Below are 17,398 nucleotides of genomic sequence, written 5' to 3' on the forward strand. Positions count from 1 at the left end.
ACGCTCATGTAAGAGGTAAGAAGTGAAGAATTTGAGGTGCGTTTAGTTAATAATTGCTCATTCAAACTTACTTCCAAGTTGGGAACAGTCATTAATGAAAGAATAATAAGTCAGCTATTTATATAAATCAAAGTACTGTCCAAGGAAAAGTCCTTAATTAAATATCTGAAGTAAAATACTTTGCATTAGCAACAATCAACTTAGAGCAAGTACAATATCTCATTAGACATAACCTGGAATAATTAGCATTAGCAGTCATGTTTATGACTCGCAAATTACTTTTTTTTTACATTTTATGTATAGTATATTGTATCTCTAACTTGCATTATTTTATTTTCAGATTCTCATTTTGTTTTAACTGCAATATTTTTCATTAATACACATATGTATCAGTGTTGTCGTAGGGGATTTTATTTCCATTGCTTCTTCATATGAAATAATAAAGAACTTTCACTTTAACTTGGAGGGCCACTTGAAGAATAATGTTAATCATATCACTGGGTTATAGTTATTCTTGCAGTAATGTGTAAATTATGTAGATGGTAAAGATAATAATTGATGTTTTTTAATGATGTATTCATAAATTAGGCTAGATTTGTAAAGTAGTTGGAAACTAGAGCTATTACATCGATGTTGTGGAGTAAAAAGTGCAATATCTGTTTATTAGATTCAGATTCAGATTAAACTTTATTGTCATTACATAGTACAAGTAGGCCTACTAGTGACGAAATGAGAGTTTGGCATCTGACCAGAAGTGCAAAATAGCAGTGCAGGTGTCTACATAATAAGAATAATTATAAATAGGCTATAAACAGATTAATATGTACAGTATAAACGGTATTGACAGTAATTACTGCATTTTGCTTGATTTTATATATGCTATCTTTAATCTAACCCTGTAGTTGCAGAAACGTTCAGAATTGTTATCTATAGTTGAGAAACAGGTCTTTTACAACCTGTATTTTTTTTTTACCCCTGAAGGATAGTTCCGGTTTTTGTCAGATATGTGAAAAGTACCGTTTTTGTATTCTTGAGCAAAGTTTTAATTCTTTAAAACGGATTTCTACCTCCACCTTGTGGCGCCATGTTGCCATTGCTCTCATGTGGTATAACAGTTGTAATTGTTGTACAATGCTTTAGGTACAAATGTGTTATATGTCATATATTTCCTAAATATAAAAAAAGTATAATAATTTGATTGGCAACGTTGATTTAAAGCAAAAACAACTACAGTCGACTCGTCAGCGATGAGAACTTTGGTCAGTGTCAGTGACAGTTAGGGGGCGTTTTGTGGCCCCAGGACGTCCAATGAGATACGAGCTCTTCAGAGTCAGCCAATGGCATTCGGGTATTTTCAGTAAGAACCAATCAGCTTCTGATCCGTTTTGACGGTTTTCAGGAAGTTGCACAAACTCGCCGGTCTTGCTTCCTTCAGTGGTTTGACAGCGAGCTAGTTAGCCTCACTTCTCTGCTCTCTCACTGACCTCCGCTCCCCAAGATGGCTGGTGTTCGAGCCCTTGGTGTTCTTGCTAGATTCCCATCAAGGAGATACGCTCTCTTCACAGGTAGAAACTAAATGTATTTCATATTTGCACATTTAAGAGAATCAATGCGGACAATGACACTGAAACTACTGGGTTTGCTAAGTGCTGTGTGGGTAATTAGCCTGTTGGATTAGCTGTTAGCTCTGGAGAATGTGAGTGGTGGGGTGCTTCATTCAACACTGTTTTTATTGACAACACACAACCACAAAGTTCAACCAGTCTTTTTTGTAGGTGGAACTTTTTAGTTTTAACTAGCAAACGTGAGTTAAAACGTGCCATCTGTGCGTGCTAACGTTAGCAGGCTGCTACGAAATAGGTTATGTATCTGGTTAAACATGTACGTTTGAATTCAGACTGCTTGTTATTTTAAATTAAGTTGTCCCTCCCAGAAAAGTGTAAACGGGGATATACAAACTTGTGCCATTGATTCGCCATTGTGTCGGCTACTTTTGGCTCTGTCTGTGTGAATGCCTGGTAGGCGGAGAATGTAGGTGAAGGGTCATTTGTGCACTAGGTGACACAGTATGGTCTGAGGTCATGGCCAAATATCATGTGCACTTCTCATAAACTTTTCATATTAATGTTGTACGAAGGCAGTGTGTTTCTATACAGTGTTTAGGGTTTAATGCCGTGTATTTCTTTACATGGACTTAAGGGTAAAGCAGATTGGGTTGGATGACGTATTAAGTGTTGACACGTAATAATGTATTGCTTATTGTCATTTTTTACAGGTGGTACATCTCGCACCTTCTCAGTAGCTCCTGCAATGCTAGGTAATTACAGAAGTTTACATTTTTACATTATATGGGGAAAAGGGCACCTTGTCCTGTTCAGTGACAGTATTATTTTCTCACTGTACTATATCTCCCTTGTTTATTTTTAGCCCGGACCCATGTGAGCTATGAAGTCAAGGACGATGTGGCTGTTGTGCGGATCAACGACCCAAACTCCAAGGTGTGCTCTCATTGAAAATCTATGTGACATTAATCAGAACTATGCAGGTTTAATGTGGACCTAATGGTCATCTTCTCTTCCCTGCAGGTCAACACACTGTCCATCCAAATGCAAAAGGAGATGGGAGAAGTAATGCAAGAAGTGTGGGCCAACAATGATGTTAAAAGTGCTGTACTCATCTCCTCAAAGCCGGGGTGCTTCATTGCAGGAGCTGATATCAAGTAAGAGAAAATCTCTTTTAATCCACCGCCATATAACATTTTCATTGTTATTACACAGTTAACCAATTAACTCAATATTTACGTGCGATCATTTTGAAAATAAACTGCTTTTGTTAAAACACAACACATGTATATTATGCATAGCCTGAATTAGGATGTTTTAAAAAAATTATATTACAAGGAATTAACACAATGGAGATGCTTTGTATTTGTTTTGTGATATACTTAACATCTCTTTCAGTATGATTTCGGCCTGCAAAGTGCAGAGGAGGTCACAGCACTTTCTCAGGAAGGGCAGAAGATGTTCAACATGATCGAGAAATCGCCTAAACCCATTGTGGCGGCCATCAACGGCTCTTGCTTAGGGGGAGGCTTGGAGGTAAAGAGAAACTATTTCAGAGTAAAACAATGTTTGAGTATATCATTAATATGTGATGAAGATGATTGATAATAATGAGTTATAATGGGCTCTTTTTGCATTTCAGTTTGCCATCGCCTGCCAGTACAGAATTGCAACAAAGAGTAAGAAAACCATTCTGGGTACTCCTGAGGTGATGCTGGGTCTTTTGCCTGGAGCTGGCGGCACTCAGAGACTCCCCAAAATAGTAAGAACTGGAAATACTATTTACCTAACTGTCCTGCTTTATTTAAAGGGGACCTATCATGCTAAATGCACTTTTGTACGTCTTTTATACATGAATATGTGTCCCCGGTGTTCCAGGGAACTCACCAAGTGTCAGAAAACACAACCCTCTCTCTTTTCCTCCATACCCAAATCTCTAAAAACGGGGCTGCAACGGATCTGATACAGACTGATCCAGATTTGAATTATTTTCTAAGTCACAGAAGTGGTGCTCCGCCTATATGGCCAACTCTCCACCTATCAGGGGAATGTGGGGTTGGGCCACCGCCGGCCATTGCCGCTCGAAAGTGCTGGAGACGCTGTAGTACATATGCCAGGCCTGTAAGTGGCGCTGTAGTCTGCCACAAAAGCAGCGAAGAAGACTTCCCTCGCATGGTTGCCATGGTTGCCCTTCTGTTTATTCTCCGCTGGGGCTCTTTTTCTCCCTCCCCGAGGCAAGCATTCTCTCCTGCTGCTGTAATTCAATGCAATCCCTCCCTCGCTGTAATTTTCTCCGGTTAGTCCACCAGCAGATGACGAACACCCACCTCTCCGCCTCTTCCAAGGAACGAAGGGACCGTGCGGCAGAGTTTCAGTTAGATTTTTTTTCGCCGGTCAACATGTCCGTTAAAGTTTAAATCTTCCGGACAAAATTAGAAAAGTGCCGGTCAAAGGTCTTCTTTGTTATTTATTGAGCTTTAAAACAAATGAATAATGACTCTATATAATCATATATAAGAATAAAACACGGAGGACGGAGATCTGTTTTTCTCCCCCTCTTCTCCCCGATGCAGCCTAGCAGCTGATCTCAAAGCAGCTCCCCTCTCCTGCAGGGGGGCGTGGTCAGCTGCAGCTCACAGAATCAGCCCCCTGCAAAAACAGGGTGGGAAAGAGCGAAATGAGGCATGGCTAAAATGCAGGATCTGTTTGGTATTTTGAAAAAAAACAACTATATTTATATAGGTATGGCCCTACAATATATTGTTCAAATATAGCATGATAGGTCACCTTTAAGTACAAAAACTAGTATGCGGGATGATGCAAACCATGGTTGGCGAAGGTGCGCTATAATTGTTATAGATTCTTGTTGTCAGTACAAAACCTGAAATGGCTGAGCTGTAAAGCAAAACAGACTGGTTAATGCTCATAATTGGTTTAAAATGTTTACGTGCAGCCTGAAGATCCTGCCAACCAGGAAACAGATTATTCCCCCAAGCACACCATGTCAAGTATTTCCTGTCCTTCAAACTGCAGGATTATTACTGATCTCTGTTTAATCACAGAACATCACATTCAATATTGTTGATACATCTTGTTTTACCTGCAGGTTGGTCTACCCAATGCCTTTGACATGATGCTGACAGGGAGAAATATCAGAGCGGATAAAGCAAAGAAGATGGGTCTCGTCCACCAACTCGTAGACCCACTAGGTGAGCTGTCTTGAGTTTTTAAAATCCATGAATTCACCATTCAGTGTGTGTAACAATGCTTGAGTATTTGACTTACAGTAGCACCGATGATAAAATAATAAATTGTTTAACTAATTATTTTGATATTTGTGCTCCTATTGTAGGACCTGGGCTGAAGAGTCCTGAGGAGAGAACGATGGACTACCTTGAGGAAGTTGCCATTCAATGTGCCAGAGGGATTGTCAACAAGACGATTTCTCTGAGCAAAAAGAAAGGCACTATGGAGAGTAAGTTGTGCTGTGAATTGAGCATTTAACCCGTTGTAGTCACTTTAGTTTGATTTACTTTTTAGTTAGTTATGTGCACTACAATAAAGAGTTTGTTCTTTCTCTATAGAAGTTCAAGACTACGTTATGAGCTTTGAGTTTGTGCGGAACCAGATTTACAAAACTGTTCACGGGAAAGTGATGAAGCAGAGCAAGGGACTCTATCCTGCACCCCTGAAAATCATTGAAGTAAGTGAAAACTCTTTACAACTGTTTTTGTTAATACATCTGGATGGTATTGGTTATAAAATTAAGAAGTGTGCTAACTAGTGTGCAACTGTATTCTTAATAAAAAATCCTTTTTGTAAAAGTTGGTGTTATTTTTAACATGTCAACATACAAACTTCTCATTCACAGTCTGCGAAGACAGGAATAGAACAAGGCCCCGATGCTGGATATTTGGCTGAGGCTCAGGTGAGGTTTTATAGCCTACATCATCAGTGAATTCAGTATTTTCAGTTAAACATTGTGTGTCATACTAACCAATTGCCTGTTTCGTGTCACAGAATTTCGGTCAGCTGGCACAAACCTCAGAATCGGCAGCTCTGATCGGTCTGTACCACGGTCAAGTTGCGTGTAAGAAGAACCGCTTTGGAACTCCTGAAAAAGAAGTGAAGTAAGTCTACCCTTTGTATAATATTTCTGTCTTTACTCCTAGATATTTAAACTATTCTGTGTGTTGACATTTACGACCAACCCTGCTTCTAATCTCCCGTAAGGAATGTGATAATGCAGTCGTATGTTGATACTACCAGGTTTTATGGTCTGACCTAGCGGGCACAGGGGGGGTTTTACGACTGTGAGAACGCTGGCTTCTAAGCACCACAGATGTGAGACATCTCCTGTGTCTCCAGGTGTTTACGCCCATCCCCAATATGTGGATTTGACTCTCTGTAAACTAGTTAAAGGGTCTACCAAGATGCGAGGCTGATCAGATTTGACATGGCAACCCACCCGTGCAGTCAGAACCTTTGACTGTGACTTGTGATGTGAATTTCTCCGGCCGATACTTGTATTAAATATCAGCGTTTGATATCAAGCTCCAACTCTCCTCGTGTCTCTCTGAGTCCTGACTCTCCATTGCTGCAGAAGTTTCCCTTACACCCTTCACATACTGAGCTTATGTGGGGGACAATTCCCACATGTTAAGTCTGCATTTATCATTTCTGATTAGCATGTATGGTCTTAGTTAAATACTTGGTCGATACTAATGAAAAATCCAGGTCTGTTGTCACAATTACACTAATAGCAAACACAATACTTAGGTGTAAATGAAGTATAAGAGTCTTCCTATGTTCTAATTTTCAGATGTTTTTTTTTAGACTGGAGATAAACTGTCTGTTTTTGTTGTTACTTCTAGGAAACTGGCCATCTTGGGGGCAGGTCTGATGGGAGCAGGTGTTGCGCAGGTGACAGTGGACAAAGGTGTGCACACGGTGCTGAAGGACACCACTCTGACTGGACTGGCCAGGGGACAGCAGCAGGTTTACAAAGGGTGAGATCATATACTTCATCTCATATTAGTTGTTTCATTGAGAACATAAAGTATTTTATTCACACATTTTTATCATGACTATGGTTGTCTAAAATGTGGACTAGATAGAGAGTACATATAAGTAGTTGCATCAGTTTTCAAATCTTAATCATTGTTTTTTTGTTCTGGCCACTATCTGTTGTATGTTATTGGTGACTGTTGTAATTTGTAATCTTGCAAAATCGTATTTGTTGTCAATTAAATGTTTTGTCTGGGCTGTTTTTTCTTGCACTTAAGCACTGTATGCAGCATAGCGGTATACAAAATGCTATATTACTAAAGTTTAGTTAAATGTGTGTTAATATAGTTCCAGTCTAATACCAGAGCAACCTTTATACATTAGCTTTGAAACATATTGAAAATAGTAGTTTTTTTAGGCACAAATGTGTTGGAATCTAAAACATGTTTCTTATTTTAAACAAGGCTCAACGACAAGACCAGAAAGAGGACCATCACAACATTTGAGAGGGACTCCATTCTGTCCAACCTGACCGGCCAGCTGGATTACAGCGGCTTTGAAAAGGCCGACATGGTCATTGAAGCCGTGTTTGAAGACATCAACATCAAGCACGCCGTCCTGAAGGAGGTGGAGGCTGTAAGTGTGACTGAAATTAGGCTCAATAGGCTCAAAAAGTTGTACATATCAGTCAAGGGTATTACCACTTGCAATGTTCTTGTGACTATTAGTTACATTTGACTTTGACCTTTTGTGTGCAGGTGATTTCCCCTCACTGCATTTTTGCCACCAACACGTCTGCTCTGCCCATTAAGGACATCGCTGCTGTCAGCAAGAGACCAGACAAGGTTTGGAGAGTCTTGTAGTTATACTTTATCAAAGAAACCATGGTTGCTGAATACTTTTACTGTGTATCCTCAGGTGATTGGGATGCACTACTTCTCTCCAGTGGACAAGATGCAGCTCCTGGAGATTATTACCACTGACCAGACGTCAAAGGACACGACAGCCTCTGCTGTGGCCGTCGGCCTGAAGCAGGGCAAAGTCATCATCGTTGTTGGGGTGAGGTTTAGCAACACATGAGATTCCCTTTTCTCTTCATAGTTACCAAACATTCTATGACACTTTATTGTTATTACTATATATATATATATATTAGGGATTATATTTATTATTATGAAAACTGACAAAGTTGTTTTGTTGCCACTTTAAACTCTGATATTCTGTACAATTTTTCATTCTTAGGTGACTTTATTCTTAAATTCGTATCAAACACATTTATTTTATATATTTATATTTCTTATAAATGTTCATTTTTATATTTTTTAGTTGTAGCTTTTGAAAAAGCGATATATGTGTTAATCTTTTACCATTTTATTCCTTATTTTAATTTTATATTATTATGTATTTACAATTATACACCAAAGCAAAGTCTTTGTCGTTAGCAATAATCCTGAATTTGAAAAACTAAAATATTACTTGCAGAAGTAGCTTGACTTAATTGCAACCTTGATAATGCTCGCTAATAATTGCGAAATGTTATTGGCCCCTAATAAAAATGTAAACGCATGTCTTTGCAGGATGGACCTGGTTTCTACACAACAAGGTGTCTGGCTCCCATGTTGGCGGAAGCAGTTCGAGTGCTTCAGGTCAGTGTGTTCCTACAGCGGGAAACACAGCTGTTAACATTGTTTTTATTATGTAGTGTAATAAAAGGATTTAAGACCTAAGATGTAGCCCATTCATTATTCAGGGTTAGCTGTTAAACGTGTGATATATCTATCCCATCTGCTCTCACAGGAAGGACATGACCCCAAGAAGTTAGATGCTCTCACCACAAGCTTTGGGTTCCCGGTGGGTGCCGCCACGCTGGCTGATGAAGTCGGTATTGACGTCGCCGCCCATGTGGCCGAGGACCTGGGCAAAGCTTTCGGCTCCCGCTTTGGGGGTGGGAACGTGGAGGTTCTGAAGACCATGGTGGAAAAGGGATTCAAGGGTACGGATGATCACATAAAAGTATTGTGCTCCACGAAAAGTTTGATAAAGTTGATTTAACTGTATTCATTCTTGTTCTTTTTTTATTTTTAAGGCCGCAAATCAGGAAAGGGTTGCTACGTCTACCAGCCAGGACTCAAGACCAAAGATGTGAACCCAGAAATTGGAGATATTCTTGAGCAATTCAAGCTGACACCAAATCCTGCTGTGTAAGTTAAAACTGGACAATTAAATGTAGTGATTTATGTCATAATATTTGCCTTGTCTATTTGAAAATGACTATTGCAAGTATTACATGTGTTTGATGTTGATTGGACACATTTTTCAATTTAGACGAAACAAGACCTATAGAGCCCTGATATTACATTACATTTGACTGATGTTAATACATTTGAATATTTACTTACTTGTGAATCTTTTACAGTTCATCCGACTCTGATGTGCAGTTCAGGCTGGTTTCCCGGTTCGTCAACGAGGCGGTGATGTGTTTGCAGGAGGGCATTTTGAACGGCCCTCTGGAAGGAGACATCGGGGCCGTGTTTGGGCTCGGATTCCCCCCCTGCCTCGGAGGTCAGAGTTCAAACTAAGTCTTGGTCATCTGAGCCACTCGTGCTCCGAGGCTGCATCCTCTGTCAATAAAAAGAGCATAAGGAGTGTCCTCTTTGTTCCATGTTAGGTGTAAATTGAAAAGCCCAGGAATTGCATTTAAGGATACAATGTGACTTTAAAAAACTATTTTAATGTTTTTATCTAGTTTTATTTATAGTTCAGTGACTCAGTCTAGCCTCAGGTGAGGTTAAGCCGGAAAAGCTAAGGATTAACATGGTTAAACTTAATGAAATAATCCTGGTTTAAACATTAACCTGGCTTTCTGAAAGACCCCAATGCTGTTCACAGAAAATGAAAACAATATATTAGTTATTTAACATGTAACTTGATAATGTCTCTAACATAATATTTGACCTCTTCTAGGACCTTTCCGTTTCGTGGACAGCTTTGGTGCCGATAAACTGGTGGAGAAGATGAGGCGTTTTGAATCCGTCTACGGGAATCACTTCACACCGTGCCAGCTCCTCCTCGATCACGCAAAGGATCCTAGCAAGAAGTTCTTCAACTGACCGACTCACCGTGTGTGCCAGTAGCTGTTAATAGTCCTCCAGTTTGCCGCTAGAATGTGCCTAACATTTATACCACGAGTGGAGGGACAAACATACTGAAATGCACTCATGTTGTCAGTTTATTAGGTACACTTAAGTAAAATCAATGCAGTTTAATGCAGCAGTCCTATGCCTCAACAGACACTTAACATTATAAAATGGTACAATTTATCACAGGGCTGTTGTTATCTTAGTTTTAGCTGGTGCACCTAATAAAGTGGCCACTGAGTGCGTCAGCAACATTGGATGTTTTTTTGTACTTTAACATTATTGATTTACCTGATGATAATGTATAGATTAAGGAGGCTTATTCACACATTGCGGATGTAAAGAGACTGTGGATGTGAAATAATTAAAATATTTTCCAAATGTGGCACATTTGCATTATTAATGAATGTCTGTCTACCAGTATGGTTCAGAGACTGGCTTTCTTTTTTTGTACATTAAAGACTTTCTGTCCTGGTCTGAACAATGCTGTAAATGTGGAGCCCGAATAAAAACATTGTTATGGAATCAAATCAGCTGTTTACCGTTAATATGTGTTCAGGTGCAAGTTATGAAGGTAATATATCAAGATTACAGAATGAGATCACAGCTGCGTACCATGAGAAGATTTGCTCCAATCAGATTGGTCGCGCAGGTCACATGACAGCTGTCTATTGTCCGCAGAGCAGGGTGTGTACCGCGGGGAGGCTGTGTGGGCTGGGCCGGGGCGGATGGGTGTTTTTTCTCCAGTAGCTGCCTGCAGCCTCTAAATTTCTTGTGACATCGCCTCTGTTCGGGAGGATGCTCTGCGCGGAGGAGACGCTCCTGATGGATTACATGAGGTGTGTCTGTCTGACGTAAAATCACAGCGGCTGCACCTGCATGAAGAAGAAGAAGAAGAAAACATTGGGAGAGGACCCCCGCCCCAGAAAATGCATGTTTAAAACGTGGTGAGGATACTTTTCACTTCTGACCAGCATGTCTAAAAGCAAACAGTGCGAGGCGGTGAGGGTGGTGGTCCGCTGCCGGCCCTTCAGCAGGAAGGAGGAGAGCCAGGGCTGTGAAGACGTCCTGCAGATTGATGACAGGCTGGGGCAGATCACCATCCGGAACCCGAAGGCACCACCTGATGAGCCCATGAAAGTGTTCACGTTTGATTCAGTGTACGGCTGGGACTCAAAACAAGTGGACATTTATGATGATGCTGTGAGACCTCTGGTGGAGTCTGTGCTCAAAGGCTTCAATGGGACTACATTTGCTTACGGACAGACCGGGACAGGTAAAACACACACCATGCAGGGGGTTTCAAACGACCCCGAGATGAGAGGGATTATACCAAATTCATTCCAGCACATTTTTACACAAATATCTAGGACTCAGAATCAGAAATACCTAGTGAGGTCATCCTACATGGAGATCTACCAGGAGGAAGTCAGAGATCTGCTGTGCAAAGACAACAACAAGAAGCTGGAGCTGAAGGAAAACCCAGACTCTGGGGTGTATGTGAGGGGTCTCTCTTCAGTGGTGACTAAAAACGCCACTGAGATTGAACATGTGATGAACATAGGAAACCAGTCCAGGTCTGTGGGGTTCACCAACATGAATGAACGCAGCTCTCGCTCTCATGCCATCTTTGTCATCACCGTGGAGTGCAGTGAAGTAGGGCCAGATGGAGAGGACCACATCCGGGTGGGGAAGCTGAACATGGTTGACCTGGCTGGCAGCGAGCGCCAGAGCAAGACAGGTGCGAAAGGGAAGCGACTAAAGGAGGCAGCCAAGATCAACCTGTCCCTGTCAGCTCTGGGGAATGTCATTTCAGCTCTGGTGAACGGCAAGAGCACACACATCCCTTACAGAGACTCCAAACTCACCCGCCTCCTCCAGGACTCACTGGGGGGCAACGCAAAGACTGTGATGATAGCCACGGTGGGGCCATCGCACAAGGACTTTGAGGAATCCCTGGCCACGCTGAGGTACGCCAACAGAGCCAAGGACATAAAGAACAAACCTCGGATTAATGAGGATCCCAAAGACGCCCTGCTGAGGGAGTTTCAGGGGGAGATAGCACGCCTGAAGGCCCAGCTGGAGGAGAGAGGGATGCTGGCGAAAGAGAGGAGGAGGAGAAGGAACAGCAAGAGGCTGAGTCAAAGTCTGGCGGGGATGGAGGAGGAGATGCTCAATGAGAGGGATGCAGACGTGTGGAAGGCTTTTGTGGATGAACCAGTGGTGAGGCGTCGTATACAAGAAGGGAGTGACCACCCCAAGGTGATGCTCTGCCAGGGGAGCGGAGAGAGGCTGAAGCACCTGAAAGACAACCGGAAAAGTTTAGTGGACATGCAGTGGGATCCAGATGCTTTGGAGAAGATCATTGAGAAATATAAGGTACATCAAATACAGTACAGTACAGTCTGATGAATGAGACACTGGGGGAACAAAAGAAATGAACATAAATAATTCATTGTATGTCTGGGTTCACAGGCTATGGAGAGCAAACTGTTAGTGGGAGGAAAGACGATAATTGATCACACTAATGAACAACAAAAAATGCTGGAGCTGAAGAGACAAGAAATTGCAGAACAGGTACAAATATATTGCGTTTTTTTGTTTTAAAACATATTTTTGTATTGCAGATAATAATTGTGGGGCTGTCTGAACCTACACAGGAATATTTTTTTTTAAAATAGGCGTCATTTGAATGTTCTGTGTGATTTTGCAGATAAGACGAGAGAGAGAGATCCAGCAGGAGATGATGTTGCAGGACGAAGAGACCTTAGAAATGAGAGAGACGTTCTCCTCCCTGCAGCAGGAGGTGGAACATAAACAAAAAAGCTGAAGAGGGTAAGATGACTCACCCGCTGACGCATCCTAATGCTATCACAAAGGCAATAAAACCTAATTTCATTTGCAAGAAATAAAATAATAATCAAGAGTGACATCGCCAGAAGTAACAACAGAGAATCTTGTTTCTTTGTCTTTAGGAATAAATACATATCGTCTCCTATATGTATAGAGTATAGTGTTTCAAATAACTTGTGGAGTAAAGCAATAATGACACCAGATATATTGTAGTAATATTATATATGTGTTCTTCTTTGTACAGTTGTATGCCAAACTACAGTTGGTAAAGGCGGAGACGAGAGACGTCATCGACGAACACGTAGTAATCCGACAGGAGCTCGAACAGACGCAGACCGAACTCACCAGAGAACTCAAGTACAAGTGAGGAGACACCTTTTGGCTGTTGCATGATTGTCCTTGTGTTTTCTCACATCATTAAAGCTGCGAATAATCTATCAGTCGGTGGATAGAAAATTATAACGACCAATTGGATCATCAATTCAACATTTAATTTAATTTTCATGCAATAAATGTCAAGAAATGCTGTTTCCATCCTCTCAACTGACACAATCAGAAATGTCAGGACATCAAATTGGATTTTGATCAATATAAACAATAATTAATGTAATTTCAGAGCATTTTGGTCTAAATAGGATGATTTCCCTGTTGTATTAGGATAACAGGAAGAGAGCGCAACTGTAACTAGGAAATAATTGCTTTTTGTTGCTCGGTAAGCAGTTTTTTTTAATGAGGGCTAAAAAAAATCAGCTAGTATTGCATTTTTTGATTATTTTTACACATGTGTACCATTTTCAAGGCATATAAATGTAGGAACATTTGTATTACCTTTATTCTAGTAGTGTGTTTTGAGCCTGTGAAGTAGGTGAACTATTTCATTTGATGTTTTAATGTAATGCTTCCTCTGACCCCAGCTGATACACACTTGTGTTTCACTTGGCAGATATCTCTTGATTGAGAACTTTATACCTCCGGAGGAGAAGAACAAGATCATAAACCGGCTGCACTTTGACAGCGAGGAGGATCAGTGGAGACTGCACTCCGTCATCCCCTCAGAGAGGTCAGTGATTTCATGTCACATTGCTGACATCAGCTACTCTCTGTGATACTGTGAACAACTACTTAACTCTGCTGTTACTATGCTTTTTATATTGATCTACATAATGTTACAATTTCTGGAAAATTAAGGAAATCTGTTCAGCATGCCATATCAATGTAACTGAGAAACACCACCATTTCCAACAGTTCAGAGTGGGCTTTACATCTGAACAACTGCAAAGTGCAGAGGTGCCTTCTCCAAAGCTGACAAATGAATACCAATAACATCTATATAAGTTGAAGACATGCGTATCTCTTGATGTCTGAAACCCAAATTAAAATATAACTTAAATGTAAAATGTTTGCTTGTATGAAATCAAGCTCTCAAGTAAAAAATACTCTCTTGGAACTTTGATGTATCTGGTTTTTCAAAAAACACAAAATACAACATTTATTTGTATTAAATATTTATTTTTAGAACTCTGACATAATGGTAACATTAATTTCAGAAAAACTGCAGATTTTTCCATTCAAAGTTTATCAGAATTCTAAGATAATAATCTTGTTAAATCAGACAAATAAGAGGATAATTGCATCAAGTAAACGCCTTTTGTGTTTCCATGTATTTGAAATATCCTACAGTTTTTGCAGTCATGTCAGCCCCGGTGTCTATTTTTCATACAACCACCAGGAGTCACTAAAGTCAGAGGTTTTTAAAATGTAAACAGAAGGGCGTAATGTAATCTGACCTCACATGCTATAGATAATTTATGCAGTCTGCGTCTCCAAGAAACAGATATTTTTATTCAGAAATCGAGACACTTTTTCTTTACTGAGACAGTGTGAAAGCTGAACAGCAGAGAAGGAAAGATAACATTTGACCACAGAAGCTTGTGCATTAATAACTATGTGTACTCCCTTCCTTTCCCATGTCTTTACCCCAGTGCCCCCACTCAGGTCAAGCGAAGGCCTCCCTCGGCGGTGGGATACAAGAGGCCAATCAGCCAATATGCACAGATGGCTGTTTCCACGGCAACTGGGGTCCCATACAGATACCAGGTCAGTGCTCGGGACAGTTGGAGAAAAAGGACAGCAGAGAAAGAAATGTGAAATCATCGGTCTCTTAATCAGCCGCTCTATGTGTTCACAGCCTCCAAGTAGCCATGGAAACTATTCACATCTTTAACAGTTACATCTTATGACAGTGCACCACTCATTTAATATCACAAAGTAAAGAAATACTGTTTGACTGACACGTTTTATGTTGTCACCCTGTCAAGGGAACAAGGTTTAGAAATGCTAACCCACTTTTTTAAGATTTTAGAACTCATTCCTGCACTTCTCTATAATATTCAATTATAAGATAAGATGAGATAAGATGTACTTTATTGATCCCAAATTGAGAAATGTTTGCATTGCAGCAGCATAAAAGAAAAGGCATTGCACTTAAGTAAACATTGAAAGAGTAGAAATAAGCTATTCTAAAATGTAAACATCTCAAAATTGAAATAAAACAGCATTAAAAAGTAGAAAATATACAAGCTGACGGTGAAGATAAAACAATCTATAAACTATCTGACGAATAAAACACTATTGAAGGGCAGCAAACAGTTAACAGTATTACATTCATTTCAACACAATTATTTTAAAAGGGACGGCAATACACTCAAGTCCAGACACTGTTGCTTTGAGGAAAGGTCCTTGCTAAATAAATGCATTTACATGGGTAGTAATGGTATAATAATGATAGCTTTCCTTGTGTCTGGCCTTACAGGCGGAGAACATAATGCTGTTGGAGTTAGACATGTCTCCACCCACCATGTTCTCCTTGAACCTTGATGGCGCTCACCTGGAGAGAGCCTTTTCCCCCAGGCTGATGGGGGATTTCCTGGTGACTGTCCCCATGAGAGAGAGGAGCCCTGCAGCATCCCGGGTCAGGAAATCACAATCCTGGTGAGAGAAGGATGCTTTAGGGGTCAATCCTAGTTTCTTAAATACAGTTATAAGCATTTCTTTTTTTAAATGAGAATCAATTGGTATGGACTTGCCACAACTCTCAGCACTTGATTAAATAACAGTACTTATTTACTATATATGTTACTATTGATAAATCCCATTTAAGTACATTTGAATAAATACTTTGGTTATTTTATGATGTGGGGCAATACAAAAGTAAACGTATTGCATCTAGGGCTTAGCAATTCAATATACAATTCAACTGAAAAATCAATTATAATTCTCACTGTAAAATTAGACTAGTGATGTCATTTTCCAGCTCTACCAGACTCTTCTATCTGTTCTATGATTTGCCTTTACTTACTTAGTCAATCCACATTACTGATGATTATCATCAAATTCTCATTGTAAATATATTATGTGAAAGCATCTATATGGCAAGTAGTCACAAAATCGAAATTGAGGTCTTTGGTTAAATATGTATCGGGATATTCTATATTGTTCATATAACCTGGCCTTGATTTCTTGATTAAATAATAATTGAATATGTTTTTATTTTGAATGCTCTACAGGTATCAGGCACCGCAAGCAGCATCCATCCCATCATCGGCATCATCGACCGCAGTGACATCGGGATCTCAGAGCTCCTCTCCCTCTCACAGACAGAGAAGACCATCCTCCGCTGCCTATCTTCCGCAGGAAGGAGCGAGTCAGACAAGCCCCTGATGTGTTTTCAACACAGCTGCACACAGGGCTGGCCTGAGTTCAGCGTTAGCACAAAGGACTCCAGATTGACATCTAGGAGACATGGGGGGAAATCTTATGCCTTGATTTAAAATTGATTTCACCCCTCGTTACTTGATATGCATGTGTTCAGTGTGAAGGGGAAGTTTGGATTTTCTTAGTGGGGTTGTATGAGCTACTTATCCATGGTTATTGTATTTTATTACAGTAGTTGATGACTGTTTGTTCCCAGTTTGGGGAAGTTAAGCAATGTGCGTCTATTGTGGACAGTGGCGTCAGCAAAATATATTGTAGCCACATAAAAAAGGCCTACCTGAAAAGCTCAAGAACAGTTTAAGTGTGCGCAATATTCAAAATATTTTCATTTTTTTACTTGCTACACACAGCCGTTCCAGACAGGGAATGAATTCCTTTTTTACCCTCCCTCCAAGCCGCCAGACGTCCTTACATAAACAGTCATTTCACCTCCCACAACAGGGGAGTTCTTGATCTACTGCTGCCTTGACCATTTGTTTGTTTTTGTGTGATTTTGGTGAATCTAAACTAACCTTATAAAACCGTACTTAAAAAAAATCTAAACTATCCCTTCAAACGTGAAGACACGCATAGTTTTTGCCAACACTTGTATAAAGAACATGTTGTTTCTCTTGACTTCCTCCAGTCTCAATGAATAGCACAGACTAAATGTAATGTCCTGAAACTAGACATATTGTATATTGTTTGGAGGATCTTTACAGCTCTTTTTTTATTTTATAAACATTTTAATTATAGTTTATTTTGGAGATGTACCTGTTCTTTGCCAAAACAGTGGAGGGTGGTGAGGACACACCCTGGTTTAGCCTGTATGCTTGATGACTTGTTGCTTCGATTTCTAGCTACTGTAATTGTGAGCCAAAAATGTGAAGAAAGCCTGCAACGCTCTCTTGATTAGCTGCCTTATAGATGTGAAACCATGCAAAGTCCATCTGCTTACACATGAAAGTAAACACTGAAATGATCTCGAACTGCCTTCTGTATTTTCTTTCCAAGACCTACAGTTTCCATAATTGCTTGTGACAGCATTTTAAACACAATGTGGGACAATCTTAAAGACATTGCAGT

General features: G+C 40.2%; 2 protein-coding genes across 2 annotated transcripts; both read left to right on the plus strand.

Annotated features, from left to right (window-relative positions):
* Window positions 1-1,419: 1,419 nt before the first annotated feature.
* Window positions 1,420-10,236, plus strand: hadhab (hydroxyacyl-CoA dehydrogenase trifunctional multienzyme complex subunit alpha b). The gene is given in 21 exon segments (XM_034235276.1): window positions 1,420-1,565; window positions 2,276-2,317; window positions 2,428-2,498; window positions 2,586-2,719; window positions 2,961-2,980; window positions 2,983-3,098; window positions 3,205-3,324; window positions 4,669-4,771; window positions 4,915-5,037; window positions 5,147-5,265; window positions 5,434-5,490; window positions 5,583-5,692; window positions 6,437-6,571; window positions 7,034-7,205; window positions 7,328-7,414; window positions 7,488-7,628; window positions 8,147-8,215; window positions 8,367-8,562; window positions 8,656-8,770; window positions 8,986-9,131; window positions 9,534-10,236. Coding segments are annotated over 21 exon segments (2,289 nt in total). The 5' UTR covers window positions 1,420-1,498; the 3' UTR covers window positions 9,680-10,236.
* Window positions 10,237-10,382: 146 nt separating this feature from the next.
* LOC117558819 (kinesin-like protein KIF3B) lies at window positions 10,383-17,301 on the plus strand. The gene is given in 9 exon segments (XM_034235241.1): window positions 10,383-12,085; window positions 12,182-12,283; window positions 12,420-12,519; window positions 12,522-12,541; window positions 12,804-12,922; window positions 13,503-13,619; window positions 14,542-14,656; window positions 15,372-15,550; window positions 16,126-17,301. Coding segments are annotated over 9 exon segments (2,310 nt in total). The 5' UTR covers window positions 10,383-10,681; the 3' UTR covers window positions 16,280-17,301.
* Window positions 17,302-17,398: the final 97 nt, after the last annotated feature.

The sequence above is a fragment of the Gymnodraco acuticeps genome, unplaced genomic scaffold (assembly GCF_902827175.1).
Source record: "Gymnodraco acuticeps unplaced genomic scaffold, fGymAcu1.1, whole genome shotgun sequence".
In the NCBI taxonomy this organism is placed as follows: Eukaryota; Metazoa; Chordata; class Actinopteri; order Perciformes; family Bathydraconidae; genus Gymnodraco; species Gymnodraco acuticeps.